The 27,825-nt window shown below is 54.7% G+C and overlaps 2 protein-coding genes across 2 annotated transcripts in view; one reads left to right on the forward strand and one right to left on the reverse strand.

The window, feature by feature from the left end:
- LOC139240567 (synapsin-1-like) overlaps positions 1-27,825 on the reverse strand; it is a 311,352-nt gene that overhangs the window by 129,678 nt on the left and 153,849 nt on the right. Inside the window, exons 6-7 of the mRNA XM_070869112.1 lie at positions 2,355-2,417; positions 1,209-1,351 (exon numbers count right to left, since the gene is read on the reverse strand). Coding sequence (XP_070725213.1) covers positions 1,209-1,351; positions 2,355-2,417 — 206 coding nt within the window. The remainder of the gene's footprint in view (positions 1-1,208; positions 1,352-2,354; positions 2,418-27,825) is intronic.
- The window catches only part of LOC139240460 (metalloproteinase inhibitor 2-like), a 27,001-nt gene continuing 22,591 nt past the window's right edge, over positions 23,416-27,825 (forward strand). The window contains exon 1 of the mRNA XM_070868995.1: positions 23,416-23,495. The gene's annotated coding sequence lies outside the window, so the exon portion shown is untranslated. The remainder of the gene's footprint in view (positions 23,496-27,825) is intronic.

A 27,825-nucleotide genomic window follows, 5' to 3' on the forward strand; every position in this document is an offset into this window, starting at 1 on the left:
GTCCAATACGGGGAACCACAGTCCCTGTCACAGGGTGGGACAGACAGTGGTTGAGGGAAGGGGAGGGTGGGACTGGTTTGCCGCACGCTCCTTCCGCTGCCTGCGCTTGGTTTCATGCACGCTCTCGGCGACGAGACTCGAGGGGCTCAGCGCCCCTCCCGGATGCACTTCCTCCACTCTGGGCGGTCTTTGCTGTAAAGGGCAGAACCAGTGGGAAGCTGTTCGCCTGTCGTCAACTCCAGGCCAGGCCCAAAACCATACCCCAACCTCTGTCATCTGCGCACACACATAGAGGCCGAACTCCAAGTCATAGTCCACGTAGTTACTGAGGCGGGCGAAAGCGCGGGCCTTATGCTAAACATCCGTAAGACACCAGCCTGCCCTCGCGAAGCTGTACTACATTCGAGGCGCTATATAAAAGCAGGTTGTCATGAGATTAGTGACGGTAAGGGACAAAAATAAGCCAGAGTTTCGGCCAAAGAACGCTCCTCCATTTTTCTCCATGTAGAGAAAGCTGTGTTAGCTGGGGGTGAATTCCTCGTTCCTTTAACTACCATTCACGGCCAGCCACAGGAAGGTGCAGGCCACAGCTCGGGGGTGGGCGATGGGCGAGTGGGGCTGATGTTGTGCTCAAGCTCACCCACAGCGCCCCCCCAACCCCGCGCCGGTTATCAGGCCTCCTGCTGTCACTCTCTCTCACTGTCCTCCGCAGCGGGAAATGTGGGCAGCTGACCTTTGACCCTTGCCGGGCACAGGGTCACGTGACAGATCGGTGGATGGGGGCACCACGCAGGACAACGATGGCGGGGGCGAGAGAGAGAGAGAGACGGAGAGAGAGAGAGAGAGAGAGAGTGCGGGGGAGGGGGTCGTGTGGGGGAGGGGCCGATGAGGAAGTCTCGGATGGTGGGTTTCGAGGTCCCGGTGAGGAATAGCAGCCTGCGTCCAGACCGCTGCTCCTCGCTGGGCCTGTTCGCCACCCGCCTCGACCCCAGGCATCCCTCCGACCCCGGGCTGGCCCCTGACCTCGGGCTGGCCCCTGACCCCAGGCCGCCACCCGACCCCGGGCTGCCCTCTGACCCCGGGCTGCCCTCCGACCCCGGGCTGCCCACCCACCCCGGGCATCCCTCCGACCCGGGGCGTCCCTTCCGACCCCGAGCTGGCCCCTGACCCCAGGCCAACCCCTGACCCCAGGCCTCTCTCCAACTCACATGTAGGCCTTGTAGTTGTTGCCGATCTTCTGAATGCGCAGGTCGTACTTGGCGTCAATGAAGGGCTCAGTGGTGGCGTAGGTTTTGGTCAAGGCCACCACGCTGGCGATGTCCTGGAAATCGTAATGGTGGTCGACCTTCACCTGGGGCCCCGCCGCGAGGAACAGGGCCGGGGGAGCGGGGGAGGGGGAAGAGGCAAGGGGCAAAGGGCAGAGGGGAGAGAAAGCAGACAAACAGCACTGAATATCTCGCAGAGCAGCGATCCCTTCACACCCGCTCCGCTACACATCATCTTCACAGGCAGTCCCTCGGAATCGAGGAAGACTTGCTTCCACTCTTAACACGAGTCCTCAGGTGGCTGAACAGTCCAATACGGGGAACCACAGTCCCTGTCACAGGTGGGACAGACAGTGGTTGAGGGAAGGGGAGGGTGGGACTGGTTTGCCGCACGCTCCTTCCGCTGCCTGCGCTTGGTTTCTGCACGCTCTCGGCGACGAGACTCGAGGTGCTCAGCGCCCCTCCCGGATGCACTTCCTCCACTTAGGGCAGGACTGGTCTTTGGGCCCAGGGACTCCCAGGTGTCGGTGGGGATGTTGCACTTTATCAGGGAGGCTTTGAGGGTGGTCCCCTGTAACGTTTCCTCTGCCCACCTTTGGCTCGCTTGCCCGTGAAGGAGTTCCGAGTAGAGCGCTTGCTTTGGGGAGTCTCGTGTCGGGGAATGTGGATAATGTGGCCCTGCCCAGCGGAGCTGGTCGAGTGTGGTCAGTGCGTCGATGCTGGGGATGTTGGCCTGGTCGAGGACGCTAACGTTGGTGCGTCTGTCCTCCCGGGGGATCTGTAGGATCCTGTGGAGACATCGCTGGTGGTATTTCTCCAGCGACTTGAGGTGTCTACTGTACATGGTCCATGTCTCTGAGCCATACAGGAGGGCGGGTATCACTACAGCCCTGTAGACCATGAGCTGGGTGGTGGATTTGAGGGCCTGGTCTTCAAACACTCTTTTCCTCAGGTGGCTGAAGGCTGCACTGGCGCACTGGAGGCGGTGTTGGACCTCGTCTGCCCTTGCTGATAATCGGCTACACACAGTGAGTGGACCGCACTATCGAGGGATCAGTCACACAGTTAGTATATCGTTAAACTCCTTACCTTTCCCATCCCGGAGTACGCATGCCCCATTTTTACGACGACCGGGAATTTCGATGTCGTGAGCTGGAAAGAGAAGAAATTATTAGCGATGGTGCCCACCATTTTCTCGCACAATCCCTCTCACGAGCCCCCACTCCAGAGACTCGAGCCCCATAACACAGGCCCGACACTCCCCCTGGTGCCAGTACTGAGGGAGCCCCGCACTGTCGGAGGGGCGGTACTGAGGGAGCGTCGCACTGTCGGAGGGGCAGTACTGAGGGAGCGCCGCACTGTCGGAGGGGTGTTACTGAGGGGGCGTCGCACTGTCGGAGGGGCAGTACTGAGGGAGCGCCGCATTGTTGGAGGGGGGTACTGAGGGAGCGCCGCACTGTCGGAGGGGCAGTACTGAGGGAGCGCCGCACTGTCGGAGGGGTGTTACTGAGGGGGCGTCGCACTGTCGGAGGGGCAGTACTGAGGGAGCGCCGCACTGTCGGAGTGGCAGTACTGAGGGAGCGCCGCATTGTTGGAGGGGGGTACTGAGGGAGCGCCGCACTGTCGGAGGGGCAGTACTGAGGGAGTGCCGCACTGTCGGAGGGGCGGTACTGAGGGAGCGCCGTACTGTCGGAGGGGCGATATTGAGGGAGCGCCGCACTGATGGAGGGGCAGTACTGAGGGAGCGCCGCACTGTCAGAGGGGCAGTACTGAGGGAGCGCCGCACTGTCGGAGGGGCAGTACTGAGGGAGCACCGCACTGTTGGAGGGGCAATACTGAGGGAGCGCCACACTGTTGGAGGGGCAATACTGAGGGAGCGCCGCACTGTCGGAGGGACAGTATTGAGGGATCGCCGCACTGTCGGAAGGACAGTATTGAGGGAGCGCCGCACTGTCGGAGGGGCGATATTGAGGGAGCGCCGCACTGACGGAAGGGCGGTACTGAGGGAGCGCCGCACTGTCGGAGGTACCACCTTTCGGAGGCCCCGTCTGCCCTCTCGGGAGAACCTAAAAGCTCCTCCCGGCCACTACTGGAAGAAGAGCAGGGGGGAGTTCTCCCCGGTGTCCTGGGACAATATTTATTTTTCAACGAACATCACCAATCTGGTCATTTATATTACAAAAGCAAAAAACTGCGGATGCCGGAATCTGGAATGAAAACAGAGGATGCTGGAACTCTCGGTGGAGAGAGAGGCGGAGTTAGCGCTTCGGGTCGGTGACCCTGCGTCAGAACTGGAGAGTGTCGGAGAGGAACAGATTGTTAACGGGCGCTGAACGGGGGAGGGGAGGGTTAGAACAACAGGGAAGGTCAGTGATGGGGTGGAAGGCAGGAGAGATTCGAGAGACAATGGGATGATGGTCCGAATAGAAATGGTAATGATCGAGGTTAGAAAAAGGTTTGTCTGGGTAGGGTGTGAATGGCGGGATAATTACCAGCAGCCATTATAGACAAAGAGGAAAAAAACGTAAGATGAGGGGGGGAGGGACCAAAGATGGGCAGCAGTGACCCTCTGAAATTGCTGAACTCGATGTTGAGTCCCGAAGGCTGTAAAGTGCGAAAGATGAGGTCCTGTTCCTTGAGCTTGCGTTGAGCTCCATTGGAACAGTGGAGGAGGCCGAGGTCGGAGAGGTCACAGTGGGACTGGAGCGGGGAATTAAAGTGACAGTCGACCAGAAGCTCAGGGTCACACACTCGGGGACTGAACGGAGGTGCTCCACAAAGCAGTGACCCAATCTGCGTTTGGTCTCCCCAATGTAGAGACCGCATCGTGAGCAGTGAATCGTTCATAGTGCTGTTTGTGGCAAGATCCTGCAAACCCCCTGGGAGGACAGACGCACCAACGTTAGCGTCCTCGACCAGGCCCAACATCCCCAGCATCGAAGCACTGACCACACTCGACCAGCTCCGCTGGGCAGGGCCACATTGTCCGCATGTCCCCCCAGACACGAGACTCCCAAAGCGAGCGCTCTACTCGGAACTCTTTCACGGGCAAACGAGCCAAAGGTGGGCAGAGGGAACGTTACAAGGGACCACCCTCAAAGCCTCCCTGATAAAGTGCAACATCCCCACCGACACCTGGGAGTCCCTGGGCCCAAAGACCAGTCCGCCCTAAGTGGAGGAAGTGCATCCGGGAGGGGCGCTGAGCACCTCGAGTCTCGTCGCCGAGAGCGTGCAGAAACCAAGCGCAGGCAGCGGAAGGAGCGTGCGGCAAACCAGTCCCACCCTCCCCTTCCCTCAACCACTGTCTGTCCCACCTGTGACAGGGACTGTGGTTCCCGTATTGGACTGTTCAGCCACCTAAGGACTCGTGTTAAGAGTGGAAGCAAGTCTTCCTCGATTCTGAGGGATTGCCGATGATGATGATGATGATGTTTGTGGGAGCTTGCTGTGCGGAAATTGGCGGCTTTGTTTCCTACTTTACAGCACCACTAAAGTACTTCATTGGCTGTGAAGCGCTTTGGGATATCTGGTGGATGTGAAATGCGCAATATAAATTTATGTTCTTTTTAATCATACATGAGATGTGGGCGTCGCTGGCATCGCCGGCATTTATTGCCCATCCCTAATGGCCCCTTGAGAAGGTGGGGGTGAGCCTCCTTCTTGAACCGCTGCAGTCCGTGTGGTCAAGGTGCTCCTACAGTGCTGTTAGGGAGGGAGTTCCAGGATTGTGACCCAGCGACGATGGAGGAACGGCCGATATATTTCCAAGTCGGGATGGTGTGTGACTTGGTGGGGAACGTGGAGGGGGTGGTGTTCCCATGGACCTGTTGCCCTTGACCTTCTAGGCAGTAGAGGTCGCGGGTTTGGGATTGTTAGAGGGCTATGGGGGGAGAACGGGGCAGTGGGATTAATTTTTATGGATTGATACAGGGCTATGGGGAGAGCGGGGCAGTGGGATTAGTTTGGGGATTGATACAGGGCTATGGGGAGAGAGTGGGGCAGTGGGATTAGTTTGGGGATTGAAACAGGGCTATGGGGAGACAGCGGGGCAGTGGGATTAGTTTGGGCATTGATACAGGGCTATTGGGAGAGAGCGGGGCAGAGGGATTAGTTTGGGGATTGATACACGGCTATGGGGAGAGAGCGGGGCAGTGGGAGTAGTTTGGGGATTGATACAGGGCTATGGGGAGAGGGCGGGGCAGTGGGAGTAGTTTGGGGATTGATACAGGGCTATGGGGAGAGAGCGGGGCAGTGTGATTAGTTTTGGGATTGTTACAGGGCTATGGGGAGAGAGCGGGACAGTGGGATTAGTTTGGGGATTGATACAGGGCTATGGGGAGAGAGCGGGGCAGTGGGATTAGTTTGGGATTGATACAGGGCTATGGGGAGAGAGCGGGGCAGTGGGATTAGTTTGCGATTGATACAGGGCTATGGGGAGAGAGCGGGGCAGTGGGATTAGTTTGGGGATTGATACAGAGCTATGGGGAGAGAGCGGGGCAGTGGGATTAGTTTGGGGATTGATACAGGGCTATGGGGAGAGAGTGGGGCAGTGGGATTCGTTTGGGATTGATACAGGGCGATGGGGAGAGAGCGGGGCAGTGGGATTAGTTTGGGGATTGACACAGAGCTATGGGGAGACTGCGGGGCAGTGGGATTAGTTTGGGATTGATACAGGGCTATGGGGAGAGAGCGGGGCAGTGGGATTAGTTTGCGATTGATACAGGGCTATGGGGAGAGAGCGGGGCAGTGGGATTAGTTTGGGATTGATACAGGGCTATGGGGAGAGAGCGGGGCAGTGGGATTAGTTTGGGGATTGATACAGGACTATGGGGAGAGAGCGGGGCAGTGGGATTAGTTTGGGGATTGATACAGGGCTATGGGGAGAGAGTGGGGCAGTGGGATTAGTTTGAGATTGATACAGGGCGATGGGTAGAGAGCAGGGCAGTGGGATTAGTTTGGGAATGATACAGGACTATTGGGGAGAGAGCGGGGCAGTGGGATTAGTTTGGGATTGATACAGGGCGATGGGTAGAGAGCGGGGCAGAGGGATTAGTTTGGGACTGATAGAGGGCTATGGGGAGAGAGCGGGGCAGTGGGATTAGTTTGGGATTGATTCAGGGCTATGGGGAGAGAGCAGGGCAGTGGGATTAGTTTGGGGATTGATTCAGGGCTATGGGGAGAGAGCGGGGCAATGGGATTAGTTTGGGCATTGATACAGGACTATGGGGAGATAGCGGGGCAGTGGGATTAGTTTGAGGATTGATACAGGACTATGGGGAGAGAGCGGGGCAGTGGGATTAGTTTGCGATTGATTCAGGGCTATGGGGAGAGAGCGGGGCAATGGGATTAGTTTGGGCATTGATACAGGACTATGGGGAGATAGCGGGGCAGTGGGATTAGTTTTGGGATTGATACAGGGCTATGGGGAGAGAGCGGGGCAGTGGGATTAGTTTGGGGATTGATACAGGACTATGGGGAGAGAGCGGGGCAGTGGGATTAGTTTGGGATTGATACAGGGCTATGGGGAGAGAGCAGGGCAGTGGGATTAGTTTGGGGATTGATACAGGACTATGGTGAGAGAGCGGGGCAGTGGGATTAGTTTGGGATTGATACAGGGCTATGGGGAGAGAGCGGGGCAGTGGGATTAGTTTGGGGATTGATACAGGACTATGGGGAGAGAGCGGGGCAGTGGGATTAGTTTGGGAATTGATACAGGGCTATGGGAGAGAGAGCGGGGCAGTGGGATTAGTTTGGGGATTGATACAGGACTATGGGGAGAGAGCGGGGCAGTGTGATTAGTTTGGGATTGATACAGGGCTATGGGGAGAGAGCGGGGCAGTGGGATTAGTTTGGGATTGATACAGGACTATGGGGAGAGAGCGGGGCAGTGGGATTAGTTTGTGATTGATACAGGGCTATGGGGAGAGAGCGGGGCAGTGGGATTAGTTTGGGATTGATACAGGGCTATGGGGAGAGAGCGGGGCAGTGGGATTAGTTTGTGATTGATACAGGGCTATGGGGAGAGCGGGGCAGTGGGATTAGTTTGGGGATTGATACAGGGCTATGGGGAGAGAGCGGGGCAGTGGGATTAGTTTGTGATTGATACAGGGCTATGGGGAGAGCGGGGCAGTGGGATTAGTTTGGGATTGATACAGGACTATGGGGAGAGAGCGGGGCAGTGGGATTAGTTTGGGATTGTTACAGGGCGATGGGGAGAGAGCGGGGCAGTGGGATTAGTTTGGGATTGTTACAGGGCGATGGGGAGAGAGCGGGGCAGTGGGATTAGTTTGGGGATTGATACAGAGCGATGGGGAGAGAGCGGGGCAGTGGGATTAGTTTGGGGATTGATACAGGACTATGGGGAGAGAGCGGGGCAGTGGGATTAGTTTGGGGATTGATACAGGGCTATGGGTAGAGAGCGGGGCAGTGGGATTAGTTTGGGGATTGATACAGGGCTATGGGGAGAGAGCGGGGCAGTGGGATTAGTTTGGGGATTGATACAGGGCGATGGGGAGAGAGTGGGGCAGTGGGATTAGTTTGGGGATTGATACAGGGCTATGGGTAGAGAGTGGGGCAGTGGGATTAGTTTGGGGATTGATACAGAGCGATGAGGAGAGAGCGGGGCAGTGGGATTAGTTTGGGGATTGATACAGGGCGATGGGGAGAGAGCGGGGCAGTGGGATTAACTCGGACAGCATGGACTCTGCTGTAAAAGTCTCTGGACCTGGGGTGGGGGACTCGAAGGTAGCAGAGAGAGAGAAGGGATAAACCCTGTGTCCGGAGCCCCCTGCCATCTCCGAGCAAGGGACTGAAGGTATTGCAGCGGGAGGGGATGACTGGGACCCTGAACCTGCTCTGCCATTCTGCGAGGTCGTGGCTGAGTAAACCCGTCCCAGAAGGCTTTGTGTATGTGTTGGGATATATTGGAGGAGACGTCAGCCATGCTTTAACATCGCCCCAGATTTGACCCCACGGCGCGGCTCGACAATGAGAAGCTATGACCCTGTGTCGACGATGCCGGCCCATTGGACGACGCCCCCCCACCCCCCGCCCTCTCGCCGAGGTCTATTGACGACACCCCCTTGCAACACCAGCCTACGCACTTCCCCCGACTCACACGTCGCCCCCTTCGGTTTCACTTCCCTTTCTGCGGGGGCGGTTCAATGTCAGGTCAGTGTCACCAAACGGGAAACAGGTGAAGAGAGGCTGCAGGCGGCCTTGACAAGAATGGTACTCGGGGATCGGGGGCTTCAACGATGTGGACGGACTGGAAACTTAGAAAACAGGTGCAGGAGTAGGCCATTCGGCCCTTCGAGCCTGCACCACCATTCAATATGACCATGGCTGATCATTCCCTCAGTACCCCATTCCTGCTTTCTCTCCATACCCCTTGATCCCTTTAGCCGTAAGGGCCACATCTAACTCCCTTTTGAATATATCTAATGAACCGGCCTCAACAACTTTCTGTGGTAGAGAATTCCACAGGTTCACCACTCTCTGAGTGAAGGAGTTTCTCCTCATCTCGGTCCTAAATGGCTTACCCCTTATCCTTAGTCTGTGTCCCCTGGTTCTGGACTTCCCCAACATCGGGAACATTCTTCCTGCGTCTAACCTGTCCCGTCCCGTCAGAATTTTATATGTTTCTATGAGATCCCCTCTCATTCTTCTAAACTCCAGTGGAGAAGCCAGGGTTGTTCTCCTTGGAGCAGAGAAGGTTGAGAGGAGATTTGATCGAGGGGTTCACAATCACGAGGGGTCTGGACAGAGTAGAGAGAGAGAAACTGTTCCCTCGAGTCGGGAACCAGAGGGACACGGATTTAAGGCGATTGGCAGAAAGGCGACAACGAGGGAAATCGTTTTTACGCAGCGAGTGGTTAGGATCTGGAATGCGCTGCCTGAGAGGCTGGTGGAGGCAGACTCAATCGTGGCTTTCGAAAAGGAATTGGATAAGTGCCTGAAGGAAAATAATTAGCAGGGTTACGGGGAAAGGGCGGGGCAGTGGGACTGGCTGAGGTGCTCTTGCAGAGAGCCGGCACGGGCTCGATGGGCCGAATGGCCTCCTCCTGTGCTGTGACCGTTCTCTGATTCTAAGATGCAGAGCTGTCTAGCAATTGATTGTACACACTTCCAGCAAATAATTGAACGGCTACAGGATAACCTATCACAGAACTGGGGAACTATAGGGTCTGGAGCAACGTGCCTGGGTGAGTTGCAGCTCCAACAACACTCGAGAAGCTCGACACCATCCAGGACAAAGCAGCCCCGCTCGATGGGCCCCGCTCCCCACCACCTCCAACACTCACTCCCTCCACCACCGGCGCACCGTGGCTGCAGTGTGCACCGTCCACAAGATGCACCGCGGCAACTCGCCAAGGCTTCTTCGGCAGCACCTCCCAAACCCGCGACCTCTACCGCCCAGAAGGTCAAGGGCAGCAGGTCCATGGGAACACCACCCCCTCCACGTTCCCCTCCCAGTCACACACCATCCCTCGACTTGGGAATATATCGGCCGTTCCTCCATCGTCGCTGGGTCACAATCCTGGAACTCCCTCCCTAACAGCACTGTGGGAGCACCTTCACCACACGGACTGCAGCGGTTCAAGAAGGAGACTCACCACCACCTTCTGTCAGCCGTGGCTCAGTGGGTAGCTCACTCGCCTCTGAGTCACAAAATTGTGGTTCAGGTCCCACTCCAGGGACTTGAGCACATAAATCTTGGCTGATACTCCAGTGCAGTGCTGAGGGAGCACCACTCTGTCAGAGGGGCAGTGCTGAAGGAGCACCGTTCTGTCAGAGGGGCAGTGCTGAGGGAACACCGCTCTGTCAGAGGGGCAGTGCTGAGGGAGCACCGCACTGTCGGAGGGGCTGTACTGAGGGAGTGCCGCACTGTCGGAGGGGTTGTAGTGAGGGAGTCCCACACTGTCGGAGGGGCTGTACTGAGGGAGCGCCGCACTGTCAGAGGGGCAGTACTGAGGGAGCGCCGCACTGTCGGAGGGGCAGTACTGAGGGAGCGCCGCACTGTCGGAGGGGCAGTACTGAGGGAGCGCCGCACTGTCGGAGGGGCAGTACTGAGGGAGCACCGCACTGTCGGAGGGGCAGTACTGAGGCAGCGCCGCACTGTCGGAGGGGCGGTACTGAGGGAGCGCCTCACTGTTGGAGGGGCGGTACTGAGAGAGCGCCACACTGTTGGAGGGGCGGTACTGAGGGAGCGCTGCACTGTCGGAGGGGCAGTACTGAGGGAGCGCCGCACTGTCGGAGGGGCAGTACTGAGGGAGCGCCGCACTGTTGGAGGGGCGGTATTGAGGGAGCACCGCACTGTTGGAGGAGCAGTTTTGAAGGACTCCTAAACTAAGGCCCCATCTGCCCTCTCAGGTGGATATAAAAGATCCCATGGTACTATTTTGAAGAAGAGCAGGGAGTTATCCCTGGTGTTCTGGGGCTAATATTTATCCCTCAATCAACGTAACAAAAACAGATGTCTGGGTCATTATCACATTGTTGTCTGTGGGAACTTGCTGTGCGCAAATTGGCTGCCACGTTTCCCACATTACACAACAGTGACCACACTCCAAAAGTACTTCATTGGCTGTGAAGCGATTCGAGATGTCCGGTGGTCGTGAAAGGCGCTATATGAATGCAAGTCTGTCTTTCTTTCTCAAGGAAAATTAGGGACGGAAAATAAATGCTGGATTTGCCCACATCCCCATGAGTGAAAAGAAAACTGAGCCATCTATAGGGTTTGGAGTTCACTGGGGCCTCTGCAATACATTCCACAAATTCCACATCTATGCTCCTGCTTTTAATCTCCAGTTCAATCCCCCGCTGTTAATCTGTCGAGTAAGCTCTCTGTCAGGAGAAAGGGCGGCAAGTGAAGATAAATTATGTGGCGATGAGATGTGACATTTATAAATAAACCAGGCTCATATCTGCCGACAATGTGTGTTCAAAATCCAGTTAACCAACCCCTTTTTTTCCTCCCACATATTTTTAGCTCATCAACCCTCAACACTGCACAATGGAAGCAATAATTGTCCCCATCCAACACTCCCAGGGCAGGTACAGCACGGGGTTAGATACAGAGTAAAGCTCCCTCTACACTGTCCCATCAAACACTCCCAGGGCAGGTACAGGGGGTTAGATACAGAGTAAAGCTCCCTTTACACTGTCCCATCAAACACTCCCAGGGCAGGGACAGCACGGGGTTAGATACAGAGTAAAGCTCCCTCTACACTGTCCCATCAAACACTCCCAGGGCAGGTACAGCATGGGGTTAGATACAGAGTAAAGCTCCCTCTACACTGTCCCATCAAACACTCCCAGGGCAGGTACAGCATGGGGTTAGATACAGAGTAAAGCTCCCTCTACACTGTCCCATCAAACACTCCCAGGGCAGGTACAGGGGGTTAGATACAGAGTAAAACTCCCTCTACACTGTCCCATCAAACACTCCCAGAGCAGGTACAGGGGGTTAGATACAGAGTAAAACTCCCTCTACACTGTCCCATCAAACACTCCCAGGGCAGGTACAGCACAGGGTTAGATACAGAGTAAAGCTCCCTCTACACTGTCCCATCAAACACTCCCAGGGCAGGTACAGGGGGTTAGATACAGAGTAAAGCTCCCTCTACACTGTCCCATCAAACACTCCCAGGGCAGGTACAGGGGGTTAGATACAGAGTAAAGCTCCCTCTACACTGTCCCATCAAACACTCCCAGGGCAGGTACAGGGGGTTAGATAAAGAGTAAAGCTCCCTCTACACTGTCCCATCAAACACTCCCAGGGCAGGTACACATGTTTATACACACATAACTGTACTATGTATGTGGAACGGGCTCAAGGGGCTGATTGGCCTACTGCTCTTGCCCCTCGCACTTTGGGATGTCCTGGGATGGTGAAAGGAGGTGTAGAAATGTAAGTCCTTCCATCCTTCATCCCTTCCATTCTCCGGGTATCCTGGTCCTGAAACCACCATGGTCTGACCCAGAGGCGAGGGAGCGAGCAGGGGCACTGTTCACTGTAAAATGGACACTGCTTATTGTGAAGTAGACTCTGTCTTTTGTGAAATAGACTCTGGCGTAAAATAGACTGCTTGCTGCGAGTCCTGGAGTCAGTCCCGCCCCGCCTCCAGATCATTGGCTGACACAGTGGCGTTGCTAGTCCTTTTATGGCCCCAACCGCTGGTGTTCTCACGTAGGTCGGAGCGGTGAGCGGCAGCCTAGGAGCAGTGTGGGGGCCCCCGGGGAGCAGCATGGGGGCCCCCGGGGAGCAGCGTGGGGGCCCCGGGGAGCAGCGTGGGGGCCCCCGGGGAGCAGCGTGGGGGCCCCGGGAAGCAGCGTGGGGGCCCCGGGGAGCGGTGTGGGGGCCCCGGGGAGCGGTGTGGGGGCCCCGGGGAGCAGCGTGGGGGCCCCGGGGAGCAGCATGGGGCCCCCGGGGAGCGGTGTGGAGTCATGTCACTTGAGGGAACGGTGCGAGCTGGTGCAGGAGAGCAACGGCAGCGAAGCGTGACGTCATCGAGGCCCAGCTCGGTGATTGGAGCGCGGGCAGGTACAGCAGGAGCGGCGAGGTCAGGGGTGAAGGAGCGGCGAGAGACTGTGGAGGGACGTGATCGGGGCCCAGGAGAGGCGTGAGTTCGGGGCCCAGAAGAGCCGAGGGCCCAGGGGGCAGCACGGGCCCAGCCCACACTGTGTGCGATATGTGGGCGCACTGGGTCCGTGCAGCAGAGCTGGTCTCCAGTCGTCCTGGTTAACCCTTGCCCCTGGACCCAGACCTCGCTCTGTCAAGCCCCGTGTGGTGGCTGGTGTGCAACGGTCACCTCACGATAAAAAAATCCACCCACAGGCATCTCCCACCCTTCAGGATGTAGTTCGGGATCCGGAATATTAGCTCCTTCATTGAAACACCTGTGAACTCATCCCTTTTGTGGCGTGGAACCAAGTCATCCTCGCTTCGAGGGACGGCCTATAATGGTGGTGTTGCTAAACACAGTGCTCAATCCCAGCCTGTGCTACAGAACGCCAGAGGCCGTGCCGGAACAAGCGTTGGTGATCGCCACGCTTCTGGGAATCTTCCTGGGAGCAGGAGGAGGGTGGGATTTCCCACTCGGGGAAATTTCTCACCAACCCCTCCCCCCACCTCACTCCGCACAAGCCAGTGGCCACAGGTTGGGGTAAGGGGATATGGAGATCCCCAAACATGTGCTCTCGCCTGGCGATGTGAATCCTGAGAGTAGCTTCCTCCGCAGGAAGGTAGTAACACAACAGTTTGCATCTATACAGCGGTTGTAATGCAGTAACGTCAGAGGAAAAGAGTGTTCGAAGGCCAGGCCCTCAAATCTGCCACCAATCTCATGGTCTACAGGGCTGTAGTGATACCCGCCCTCCTGTATGGCTCAGAGATATGGACCATGTACAGTAGACACCTCAAGTCGCTGGAGAAATACCACCAACGCTGTCTCCGCAAGATCCCGCAAATCCCCCCGGGAGGACAGACGCACCAACGTTAGCGTCCTCGACCAGGCCCAACATCCCCAGCATCGAAGCACTGACCACACTCGACCAGCTCCGCTGGGCAGGGCCACATTGTCCACATGCCCCAGACACGAGACTCCCAAAGCAAGCGCTCTACTCGGAACTCCTTCACGGCAAACGAGCCAAAGGTGGGCAGAGGAAACGTTACAGGGACCACCCTCAAAGCCTCCCTGATAAAGTGCAACATCCCCCACCGACACCTGGGAGTCCCTGGGCCAAAGACCAGTCCGCCCTAAGTGGAGGAAGTGCATCCGGGAGGGGCGCTGAGCACCTCGAGTCTCGTCGCCGAGAGCGTGCAGAAACCAAGCGCAGGCAGCGGAAGGAGCGTGCGGCAAACCAGTCCCACCCTCCCCTTCCCTCAACCACTGTCTGTCCCACCTGTGACAGGGACTGTGGTTCCCCGTATTGGACTGTTCAGCCACCTGAGGACTCGTGTTAAGAGTGGGAGCAAGTCTTCCTCGATTCCGAGGGACTGCCGATGATGGTGAATGCAGTAAAGCGACCGAAGGCGTGTAGAATTTGACACCAAGCTGCATGAGGAGATATTCGGGACAGGTGACCAAAAGCTGGGTCACAGAGGTGGGTTTTAAGGAGCGTCTTGAAGGAGGAGAGAGAGAGGCGGAGAGGTTGAGGGAGGGAGTTCCAGAGCTCGGGGCCCAGGCGGTTGAAGGCACGGCCGCCGATTGTGGAGCGATGGAAATCGGGGGATGGGCAAGAGGGCAGAATTGGAGGTGTGCGGAGATCTCGGGGGTTTGAAGGGAAGGAGGAGGAGGAGAGAAGGGAGGGTGGGGTCCATCGAGTGATTTGAACATGAGGGTGAGAATTTTCAAGTGGAAGCAGTTGTTGGACCAGGAGCAACTCCCCAGATAACGGAGCAGTCCGTGCCACATACAGCAAGACCTGGACAACATTCAGGCTCGGGCTGATAAGTGGCAAGTAACATTCGCACCACACAAGTGCCAGGCAATGACCATCTCCAACAAGCGAGAGTCTGACCACCGCCCCTTGACATTCACCGGCATTACCATCACCGAATCCCCCACCATCAACATCCTGATCGCCATTGACCAGAAACTTCACTGGACCAGACACATAAATACTGTGGCCACAAGAGCGGGTCAGAGGCTGGGTATTCTGCGGTGAGTGTCTCACCTCCTGACTCCCCAAAGCCTCTCCACCATCTACAACCCACAAGTCAGGAGTGTGATGGAACACTCCCCACTTGCCTGGATGAGTTGCAGCTCCAACAACACTCGAGAAGCTCGACACCATCCAGGACAAAGCAGCCCCGCTCGATGGGCCACGCTCCCCACCACCTTCAACACTCACTCCCTCCACCACCGGCGCACCGTGGCTGCAGTGTGCACCGTCCACAAGATGCACCGCGGCAACTCGCCAAGGCTTCTTCGGCAGCACCTCCCAAACCCGCGACCTCTACCGCCTAGAAGGTCAAGGGCAGCAGGTCCATGGGAACACCACCAGCTCCACGTTCCCCTCCCAGTCACACACCGTCCCTCGACTTGGAAATATATCGGCCGTTCCTCCATCGTCGCTGGGTCACAATCCTGGAACTCCCTCCCTAACAGCACTGTGGGAGCACCTTCACCACACGGACTGCAGCGGTTCAAGAAGGCGGCTCACCACCATCTTCTCAAGGGGCCGTTAGGGACGGGCAATAAATGCCGGCCTTGCCAGCGATGCTCACATCCTGTGAATGAATAATAAAAACAAAAGGTCAACGGGCACGGAGGGGGTTGATGGGCGAACGGGACTGGGTGTTATTTCGGACACGGGGCCACAGGGCTCTGGAGGAGCTGATGTTTAGGGAAGGTGGGTTGTGGGAGGCCGGCCAGGAGAGTGTTGGATGCATCTAATCATCATGCATGAGTGGAAAGGTTTAACCAAAACAAGCTTGCAAACAAAGGCATCCATTGTGAAATTCCTGGAACATCTCCCCCGGATCTGACACCACAGGTCTCAGAAAATCAACACGTGTACAATCCCTCCCTATTACAACCTCCAGTGTTACCGCAGTCTCTGTGCTCCAGCATTCCCATCTGCTCTTAATGAGGGAAATCCTCTGCCAAAAATGCTGCTTCTAACTCCACTGACGTAATCGGAGGGTTTATATATAGAATAACGGATACCCAGGAGTGAGTTACAGGCTGGAATCTAATCGAGGGGTTCGGGGGGTTTATATATAGAATAACGGATACCCGGGAGTGAGTTACAGGCTGGGATCTAATCGAGGGGTTCGGGGGGTTTATATATAGAATAACAGATACCCGGGAGTGAGTTACAGGCTGGAATATAATCGAGGGGTTCGGGGGGGTTTATATATAGAATATCAGATACCAGGGAGTGAGTTACAGGCTGGAATCTAATCGAGGGTTCGGGGGGGTTTATATATAGAATAACGGATACCCGGGAGTGAGTTACAGGCTGGAATCTAATCGAGGGGTTCGGGGGGTTTATATATAGAATCACCGATACCCGGGAGTGAGTTACAGGCTGGAATCTAATCGAGGGGTTCGGGGGGTTTATATATAGAATAACGGATACCCGGGAGTGAGTTACAGGCTGGGATCTAATTGAGGGGTTCGGGGGGTTTATATATAGAATAACGGATACTCGGGAGTGAGTTACAGGCTGGAATCTAATCGAGGGGTTCAGGAGGGTTTATATATAGAATAACGGATACGCAGGAGTGAGTTACAGGCTGGAATCTAATCGAGGGGTTCAGGAGGGTTTATATATAGAATAACAGTTACCCGGGAATGAGTTACAGGCTGGAATCTAATCGAGGGGTTCAGGAGGGTTTATATATAGAATAACGGATACGCAGGAGTGAGTTACAGGCTGGAATCTAATCGAGGAGTTCGGGGGGTTTATATATAGAATAACAGATGCCCGGGAGTGAGTTACAGGCTGGAATCTAATCGAGGGGTTCGGGGGTTTATATATAGAATATCAGATACCCGGGAGTGAGTTACAGGCTGGAATCTAATCGAGGGGTTCAGGGGGTTTATATATAGAATAACGGATACCCGGGAGTGAGTTATAGGCTGGAATCTAATCGAGGGGTTCGGGGGTTTATATATAGAATAACGGATATCCGGGAGTGAGTTACAGGCTGGAATCTAATCGAGGGGTTCGGGGGTTTATATACAGAATATTGGATACCCGGGAGTGAGTTACAGGCTGGAATCTAATCGAGGGGTTCGGGGGGTTTATATATAGAATAACAGATACCCGGGAGTGAGTTACAGGCTGGAATCTAATCGAGCGGTTCGGGGTGTTTATATATAGAATAACAGATACCTGGGAGTGAGTTACAGGCTGGAATCTAATCGAGCGGTTCGGGGGGTTTATATATAGAATAACGGATACCCGGGAGCGAGTTACAGGCTGGAATCTAATCGAGGGGTTCGGGGGTTTATATATAGAATAACAGATACCCGGGAGTGAGTTACAGGCTGGAACTAATGGTGGGGTTCGGGGGGTTTATATATAGAATAACAGATACCCGGGAGTGAGTTACAGGCTGGAATCTAATCGAGGAGTTCGGGGGGGTTTATATATAGAATAACAGATACCTGGGAGTGAGTTACAGGCTGGAATCTAATCGAGCGGTTCGGGGGGTTTATATATAGAATAACAGATACCCGGGAGTGAGTTACAGGCTGGAATCTAATCGAGCGGTTCGGGGGGTTTATATATACAATAACGGATACCCGGGAGTGAGTTACAGGCTGGAATCTAATCGAGGGGTTCGGGGGGTTTATATATAGAATAACAGATACCCGGGAGTGAGTTACAGGCTGGAATCTAATCGGGGGGTTCGGGGGGTTTATATATAGAGTAACAGGTATCCGGGAGTGAGTTACAGGCTGGAATCTAATCGAGGGGTTCGAGGGGGTTTATATATAGAATAACAGATACCCGGGAGTGAGTTACAGGCTGGAATCTAATCGAGGGGTTCGGGGGGTTGTGGTTCATAGAATAACGGATACCCGGGTGTGAGAGAGATTGAGAGAAATAGAAAGAATGAAAGAAAATTGGGATAGAGATATAGAGCGCGTGGGTGAGACAGACAGTGATATAGAAAGGTAGCGGGAGAGTGAGAGGCAGAGAGATAGAGACAGAGAGTGAGTGAGACAGAGAGAGAGAGAGATAGAGGGAGGGAAAGGGAGAGAAAGAGATAGCGGGAGAAAGAGAAAGAGAGACACAGAGGAGAGAGAGAGACAGAGAGAGAGAGAGAAACAGAGACAAGAGACAGAAAGACAGGGAGCGAGAGAGAGGCAGAGACAGAGAGAGGGAAAGGGAGAGAGATAGAGGGAGAATGAGAAAGAGGGACACAGAGGAGAGAGAGAGAGAGGGAGAGACACACACACACAGAGACAGAAAGTGACAGAGAGAGAGAGACAGAGACAGAGAGACAGAGAGAGAGACAGACAGAGTGAGAGAGAGAGAGACAGAGAGAGAGAGAGAGAGAGAGGGAGAGACACACACACACAGAGACAGAAAGTGACAGAGAGAGAGAAACAGAAACAGAGAGAGAGAGAGACAGAGACAGAGAGAGAGACAGACAGAGTGAGAGAGAGAGAGAGAAACAGAGGGAGACAGACAGAGAGAGAGATGGAGAGAGAGAGTGATAGAGGGAGACAGACAAAGAGACAGAGAGAGAGCAAGGGAGGCAGTGAGGGAGGCTAAGCCATTGGATTGTGCACGAGAGAAAGAGGTGCAGGAAGGAACAGCCCTGACTGAATGGGACAGCCCCCCACACCCCCGACCCCCACTGATATCTCTGAGTCCCACAGGTCCATTACCAATTCAGCCCACGGTCTGCAAACCCGCGAGGGTGCACAGTTGCAGCTGCATGACCGATTCATGCTGCAGCCGATTGGCAGACAGGCGGAGGGGTTCAGAGGTCGATGCTAGGGGCCTCCTGGGGAGAGGGCTGCGTGGGAGGCAAGCATGTCAACTGGAGACGCAGGTTCAACGAGTAACCGCCTGCTCGGATCATGTGTCTGATCACATTCTCCATTGCGTGGCCTGCTAATTCCTGAAAGGGTGAGCAAGGGCAGATGGGACGATGGAGGCATTGGTGTCCCAGCATCCTTTGCCCTATTAAAACTATGGGCGGGGGGGGGGGGGGTGGGTCCGTGGTTCCATTGGAGGGCTGAGATAGGGCCACCTCCATCGCTGACTCTTGACTTGCCCATTGATCTCCAACAGAAACTTGCATTCATATTGCACATTCAACCCAGGCTTGAGGGATATGGGGAGAGGTGGGTAGGTGGGGGTGAGGGATATGGGGAGAGGTGGGTAGGTGGGGGTGAGGGATATGGGGAAAGGGTGGGTAGGTGGGGGTGAGGGATATGGGGAGAGGGTGGGTAGGTGGGGGTGAGGGATATGGGGAAAGGGTGGGTAGGTGGGGGTGAGGGATATGGGGAGAGGGTGGGTAGGTGGGGGTGAGGGATATGGGGAAAGGGTGGGTAGGTGGGGGTGAGGGATATGGGGAGAGGGTGGGTAGGTGGGGGTGAGGGATATGGGGAAAGGGTGGGTAGGTGGGGGTGAGGGATATGGGGAGAGGTGGGTAGGTGGGGGTGAGGGATATGGGGAAAGGGTGGGTGGGTGGAGGTGAGGGATATGGGGAAAGGGTGGGTGGGTGGGGGTGAGGGATATGGGGAAAGGGTGGGTGGGTGGGGGTGAGGGATATGGGGAGAAGGTGTGTAGGTTGAGTTGGGTGATATAGAGAGAAGGTGGGTAGGTGGGGTGAGAAGGTGGGTAGGTGGGGATGGGGGATATAGAGAGAAGGTGGGTAGGTGGGGTTGGGGGATATAGAGAGAAGGTGGGTAGGTGGGGTTGGGGGATATAGAGAGAAGGTGGGTAGGTGGGGTGAGAAGGTGGGTAGGTGGGGATGGGGGATATAGAGAGAAGGTGGGTAGGTGGGGTTGGGGGATATAGAGAGAAGGTGGGTAGGTGGGGATGGGGGATATAGAGAGAAGGTGGGTAGGTGGGGTTGGGGGATATGGGGAGAAGGTGGGTAGGTGGGGTTGGGGGATATGGGGAGAAGGTGGGTAGGTGGGGTTGGGGGATATAGAGAGAAGGTGGGTAGGTGGGGTTGGGGGATATGGGGAGAAGGTGGGTAGGTGGGGTTGGGGGATATGGGGAGAAGGTGGGTAGGTGGGGTTGGGGGACATGGGGAGAAGGTGGGTAGGTGGAGTTGAAAACTGTTCCATTGGGCCTGGCAAAGAGTTAACCGCAACCTTGACTACAGGCCCAACAGTCAATGAGAGGGGCAGGAAAGGCCGTGGGAAATGTGTCTCGCACTAGGAGCCAGGAAAGATAATCTGTTGTCCATTAGACATCCCCAAGAAGATGTGACATCAGTCTGGTCTCTCTTGCAATCCATGTGGGATTTAAATGAATATCTTTAGAAGCACATACAAGCCACAACGCCTCAGTGCCTACTCAGACATGACAGAGTGAATTTATTTTGGAGTCAAGTGGTGAGCATTTCAAAAAAGTTTGGTCAGTCTCACTGTCCACTCTCATGGAATCAGAAGGTGGTGGGTTCGAGCCCCATCCCCTAATCCAGGCTCGAACATCCCCGGCGCCAGTACTGAGGGAGCGCCGCACAGTCGGCAGGGCGGTACTGAGGGAGTGCCGCACTGTCGGAGGGGAGTACTGAGGGAACGCTGTACAGTCGGAGGGGCAGTACTGAGGGAGTGCCACACTGTTGGAAGGGAGTACTGAGGGAGCGCTGCACAGTCGGAGGGGAGTACTGAGGGAACGCTGTACAGTCGGAGGGGAGTACTGAGGGAGCGCTGCACAGTCGGAGGAGAGTACTGAGGGAGTGCCGCACTGTCGGAGGGGCGGTACTGTGGGAGCACCGCACTGTCGGCAGGGCGGTACTGAGGGAGCACCGCACTGTCGGAGGGGCAGTACTGAGGGAGTGCCGCACTGTCGGAGGGGCTGTACTGAGGGAGCGCCGCACTGTCGGAGAGGGGTACTGAGGGAGTGCCGCACTGTTGGAGGGGCGGTACTGAGGGAGCGCCGCACTGTCGGAGGGGCTGTACTGAGGGAGCGCCGCACTGTCGGAGAGGGGTACTGAGGGAGTGCCGCACTGTTGGAGGGGCGGTACTGAGGGAGCGCCGCAGTGTCGGAGGGGCAGTACTGAGGGAGTGCAGCACTGTTGGAGGGACAGTACTGAGGGAGCGCCGCACTGTCGGAGGTGTAGTACTGAGGGAGCGCCGCACTGTCGGAGGGGCGGTACTGAGGGAGCACCGCGCTGTCGGAGGGGCAGTACTGAGGGAGCGCCGCACTGTCGGAGGGGCGGTACTGAGGGAGCGCCGCACTGTCGGAGGGGCAGAACTGAGGGAGCCCAGCACTGTTGGAGGGGCAGTACTGAGGGAGCCCCGCACTGTCGGAGGGGCGGTACTGAGGGAGCCCCGCACTGTTGGAGGGGCGGTACTGAGGGAGTGCCGCACTGTTGGAGGGGCAGTACTGAGGGAGTGCCGCACTGTTAAACCCGAGGACCCGTCTTGCCTCTCAGGTGGATGTAAAAGGTCCCACGACCACCATTGGAAGAGCAGGGCGGAGGTAGGTGGAGGCAGCTCTCCCCGGCGAACTGCGGCCAATACTTATCCCTCAAACAACATCACTCAAAAAATTCATCATCTGGGCCAGTATCACATTGCTGTTTGTGCGAGCTTGCTGTGTGTAAATTGGCTGCCACTTCTCCTACATTACAACAGTGACCACACTTAAAAAGTAGGTCATTGTCTGTGAATCACTTTCGGATGCCCTGCAGTCATGAGAAGATCCCACAGCAAACATTCCCAGGGCAGGTTCAGCACGGGTTAGATACAGAGTAAAATTCTCTCTACACTGTCACATCAAACACTCCCAGGGCAGGTACAGCACAGGTTAGATACAGAGTAAAGCTCCCTCTATATAGTCCCATCAAAGTCTTCCAGTGCTGGTACAGCACGGGGTTAGATACAGAATAAAGCTCCCTCTGCACTGTCCCCATCAAACACTCCCAGGGCAGGTACAGGGGGTTAGATATAGAGTAAAGCTCCCTCTACACTGTCCCATCAAACACTCCCAGGGCAGGTACAGCACGGGGTTAGATACAGAGTAAAGCTCCCTCTACACTGTCCCTTCAAACACTCCCAGGGCAGGTACAGGGGGTTAGATACAGAGTAAAGCTCCCTCTACACTGTCCCATCAAACACTCCCAGGGCAGGTACAGCACGGGGTTAGATACAGAGTAAAGCTCCCTCTACACTGTCCCATCAAACACTCCCAGGGCAGGTACAGGGGGTTAGATATAGAGTAAAGCTCCCTCTACACTGTCCCATCAAACACTCCCAGGGCAGGTACAGCACAGGGTTAGGTACAGAGTCAAGCTCACTCTACACTGTCCCATCAAACACTCCCAGGGCAGGTACAGCACGGGGTTAGATACAGAGTAAAGCTCCCTCTACACTGTCCCATCAAACACTCCCAGGGCAGGTACAGCACGGGGTTAGATACAGAGTAAAGCTCCCTCTACACTGTCCCATCAAACACTCCCAGGGCACGGGGTTAGATAGAGACTAGCTCCCTCTACACGTTGCGTGACCTGATCGCAATCTGACCATCTTTGATGCCCTCATCACGTGACGGAGATGAGCTGGGCGAAATGCTTCAGACGTTCGCGATGGGGAAGTTGCTTGAGACGGAACTGGTGGCGACGGTTGGGACGAGGTCAGGGTGGAGAGAGGTGACGTTCTGATGCGGTGGTGAGACCGATAGATCAGAACCCTGCTCCCCTCTAACCGCACCCTCCCACCCCAGTGACGAGTGACACCCATTTAAAACTGAGATGAGGAGAAATTTCTTCTCTCAGAGGGTTGTAAATCTGTGGAATTCGCTGCCTCAGAGAGCTGTGGAAGCCGGGACATTGAATATATTTAAGACAGAGATAGACAGTTTCTTAACCGATAAGGGGATAAGGGGGCGGGCAGGGAAGTGGAGCTGAGTCCATGATCGGATCAGCCATGATGGTATTAAATGGCGGAGCAGGCTCGAGGGGCCGAATGGCCGGCTCCTGCTCCTGTTTCTGATGGTCTTTATGTTCGAGGATGGGTGTGTAGAAATGCACTGGCTCATCGGATTATTTTGTTAATTGTGAAAAATGCTGTGTATACTGAGCTATCCTTTTTCGCCAAGTTTTGAAAGAATGAGCCTGATGGGCCGATGGGTTCGATCCGAAATTTCCGAGGCTTCTGATTGGGTAGGATTTTCTGAACGTTGCACAGCTGGAGGGGTAGTGGGAGTGAGAGGAAAGTGACACTGGGAGATTTAGTCAAACACTTATGTTGTAATGTAGTCACTTGCCACTGCATTATGTATATTAATCTTCCCCTATTAGGGTCAGGTCTTTGAAAGCTGCATGAGCGATTGGGAATTGGACTTTGAAGAATGGCTCCACATTGCCAGGAAGGGAGAGAGGTAATCGCTCATCAGTGGTTGGATCGGTGAGCGGCGTCATCTCTGGACTGTTGTCAAGAATGCAGTTGGCTGACAGGTCGTGGGGGAGGGGGGTTGGCGAGACACAAGGGGAGGAGTCCGACTTCTGAAGGCTTATAAACGACGGATCAGGCTGAGACAGATTCAACGGAAGTCACAGCAGCTCGGCACAAGCAGGTAGGAACTTCCGTTTCAAGGGGTTTGCTCGTGTGTGTGTGTATGTGTGTGTGTGTCTCAGACTGCCTCACTCATCCTTTCACCGAGCACACACACACACACACACTGAACGGGCAGTGTGATTTGTACACAAGCAACTTTCATATGGGGAGAGAGCGGGGCACTGGGATTAGTTTGGGGATTGATACAGGGCTATGGGGAGAGAGCGGGGCACTGGGATTCGTTTGGGAATTGATACAGGGCTATGGGGAGACAGTGGGGCAGTGGGATTAGTTTGGGGATTGATACAGGGCTATGGGGAGAGAGCGGGGCACTGGGATTAGTTTGGGGATTGATACAGGGCTATGGGGAGAGAGCGGGGCACTGGGATTCGTTTGGGGATTGATACAGGGCTATGGGGAGAGAGCGGGGCACTGGGATTAGTTTGGGGATTGATACAGGGCTATGGGGAGAGAGCGGGGCACTGGGATTAGTTTGGGGATTGATACAGGGCTATGGGGAGAGAGCGGGGCACTGGGATTAGTTTGGGGATTGATACAGGGCTATGGGGAGAGAGCGGGGCACTGGGATTAGTTTGGGGATTGATACAGGACTATGGGGAGAGAGCGGGGCACTGGGATTAGTTTGGGGATTGATACAGGGCTATGGGGAGAGAGCGGGGCACTGGGATTCGTTTGGGATTGATACAGGGATATGGGGAGAGAGCGGGGCACTGGGATTCGTTTGGGGATTGATACAGGGCTATGGGGAGAGAGCGGGGCAGTGGGATTAGTTTGGGATTGATACAGGGATATGGGGAGAGAGCGGGGCATTGGGATTAGTTTGGGGATTGATACAGGGCTATGGGGAGAGAGCGGGGCAGTGGGATTAGTTTGGGGATTGATACAGGGCTATGGGGAGAGAGCGGGGCAGTGGGATTAGTTTGGGGATTGATACAGGGCTATGGGGAGAGAGCGGGGCACTGGGATTCGTTTGGGGATTGATCCAGGGCTATGGGGAGAGAGCGGGGCAGTGGGATTAGTTTGGGATTGATACAGGGATATGGGGAGAGAGCGGGGCATTGGGATTAGTTTGGGGATTGATACAGGGCTATGGGGAGAGAGCGGGGCAGTGGGATTAGTTTGGGGATTGATACAGGGATATGGGGAGAGAGTGGGGCAGTGGGATTAGTTTGGGGATTGATACATCGCTATGGGGAGAGAGCGGGGCACTGGGATTCGTTTGTGGATTGATACAGGGCTATGGGGAGAGAGCGGGGCAGTGGGATTAGTTTGGGATTGATACAGGGCTATGGGGAGAGAGCGGGGCATTGGGATTAGTTTGGGGATTGATACAGGGCTATGGGGAGAGAGCGGGGCAGTGGGATTAGTTTGGGGATTTATACACTGCGATGGGGACAGAGCGGGGCAGCGGGATTAGTTTGGGGATTGATACAGGGCTATGGGGAGAGAGTGGGGCAGTGGGATTCGTTTGGGGATTGATACAGGGCTATGGGGAGAGAGCGGGGCAGTGGGATTAGTTTGGGATTGATACAGGGCTATGGGGAGAGAGCGGGGCAGTGGGATTAGTTTGGGGATTGATACAGGGATATGGGGAGAGAGCGGGGCAGTGGGATTAGTTTGGGGATTGTTACAGGGCTATGGGGAGAGAGCGGGGCAGTGGGATTAGTTTGGGGAGTAATACAGGGATATGGGGAGAGAACGGGGCAGTGGGATTAGTTTGGGATTTATACAGTGCGATGGGTACAGAGCGGGGCAGTGGGATCAGTTTGGGATTGATACAGGGCTATAGGGAGAGAGTGGGGCAGTGGGATTAGTTTGCAGGTGACAGAGGTCGGTTTTAAGGAGCGTCTTAAAAGAGGTAGAGAGGCGGAGAGGTTTAAGGAGGGAGTGGCAGAGCTTAGGGCCCAGGTAGCTGAAGGCACAGCCACCAATGGTGTATTATAATCAGGGATGCTCAGGAGGGCAGAATTGGAGCGCAGACATTGCACGCACACACATTCTCTCTCTCTCTCTCTCTCTCTCACACACACATTCTCTCTCTCTCTCTCATACACACATTCTCTCTCTCTCTCTCTCTCTCACACACACACATTCTCTCTCTCTCTCTCTCTCTCTCATACACACATTCTCTCTCTCTCTCTCTCACACACACACACATTCTCTCTCTCTCTCTCTCTCTCTCTCACACACATTCTCTCTCTCTCTCTCTCTCACACACACACACATTCTCTCTCTCTCTCTCGCACACACACACATTCTCAATCTCTCTCGCTCTCTCTCACACACACACATTCTCTCTCTCTCTCTCTCTCTCACACACACACACATTCTCTCTCTCTCTCTCACACACACACACATTCTCTCTATCTCTCTCATTCTCTCTCTCTCTCTCTCCCACACACACATTTTCTCCCACACACACACACATTCTCTCTATCTCTCTCACACACACACATTCTCTCTCTCTCTCTCTCTCACACACACACACATTCTCTCTCTCTCTCACACACACACACATTCTCTCTATCTCTCTCATTCTCTCTCTCTCTCTCTCCCACACACACATTTTCTCCCACACACACACACATTCTCTCTATCTCTCTCACACACACACATTCTCTCTATCTCTCTCTCACACACACACTTTCACTCTCTCACACACACTTTCTCTCTCTCACACACACATCCTATCTCTGTCTCACACACACGCACTTTCTTTCTATCTCTCTCACACACACACACATTCTATCTCTCTCTCACACACACACATTCTCTCTCTCTCACACACACATAGAAACATAGAAAATAGGTGCAGGAGTAGGCCATTCGGCCCTTCGAGCCTGCACCACCATTCAATAAGATCATGGCTGATCATTCACCTCAGTACCCCTTTCCTGCTTTCTCTCCATACCCCCTTGATCCCTTTAGCCGTAAGGGCCACATCTAACTCCCTCTTGAATATATCCAATGAATTGGCATCAACAATTCTCTGCGCTAGAGAATTCCACAGGTTAACAACTCTCTGGGTGAAGAAATTTCTCCTCATCTCAATCCTAAATGGCTTACCCCTTATCCTTAGACTGTGACCCCTGGTTCTGGACTTCCCCAACATCGGGAACATTCTTCCTGCATCTAACCTGTCGAGTCCCGTCAGAATTTTATATGTTTCTATGAGATCCCCTCTCATCCTTCTAAGTGAATACAGGCCCAGTCGATCCAGTCTCTCCTCATATGTCAGTCCTGCCATCCCGGGAATCAGTCTGGTGAACCTTCGCTGCACTCCCTCAATAGCAAGAACATCCTTCCTCAGATTAGGAGACCAAAACTGTACACAATATTCCAGGTGAGGCCTCACCAAGGCCCTGTACAACTGCAGTAAGACCTCCCTGCTCCTATACTCAAATCTCAAATCCTCTCGCTATGAAGGCCAACATACCATTTGCCTTCTTCACCGCCTGCTGTACCTGCATGCCAACTTTCAGTGACTGATGTACCATGACACCCAGGTCTCATTGCACCTCCCCTTTTCCTAATCTGTCACCATTCAGATAATATTCTGCCTTTGTGTTTTTGCCCCCAAAGTGGATAACCTCACATTTATCCACATTATACTGCATCTGCCATGCGTTTGCCCACTTACCTAACCTGTCCAAGTCATCCTGCAGCCTCTTAGTGTCCTCCTCACAGCTCACACTGCCACCCAGCTTAGTGTCATCTGCAAACTTGGAGATATTTCACTCAATTCCTTCGTCTAAATCATTAATGTATATTGTAAAGAGCTGGGGTCCCAGCACTGAACCCTGCGGCACTCCACTAGTCACTGCCTGCCATTTTGAAAAGGACCCGTTTATCCCGACTCTCTGCTTCCTGTCTGCCAACCAGTTCCCTATCCACGTCAATACATTACCCTCAATACCATGTGCTTTAATTTTGCACACCAATCTCTTGTGTGGGACCTTGTCAAAAGCCCTTTGAAAGTCCAAATACACCACATCCACTGGTTCTCCCTTGTCCACTCTACCAGTTATATCCTCAAAAAATTCTAGAAGATTTGTCAAGCAGGATTTCCCTTTCATAAATCCATGCCGACTTGGACCGATCCGGTCACTGCTTTCCAAATGTGCTGCTATTTCATCTTTAATAATTGATTCCAACATTTTCCCCACTACTGATGTCAGGCTAACCGGTCGATAATTACCCGTTTTCTCTCTCCCTCCTTTCTTAAAAAGTGGGGTTACATTAGCTACCCTCCAGTCCATAGGAACTGATCCAGAGTCGATAGACTGTTGGAAAATGATCACCAATGCATCCACTATTTCTAGGGCCAC

This window comes from Pristiophorus japonicus, chromosome 32 (genome assembly GCF_044704955.1).
Source record: "Pristiophorus japonicus isolate sPriJap1 chromosome 32, sPriJap1.hap1, whole genome shotgun sequence".
NCBI classification, from domain to species: domain Eukaryota; kingdom Metazoa; phylum Chordata; class Chondrichthyes; family Pristiophoridae; genus Pristiophorus; species Pristiophorus japonicus.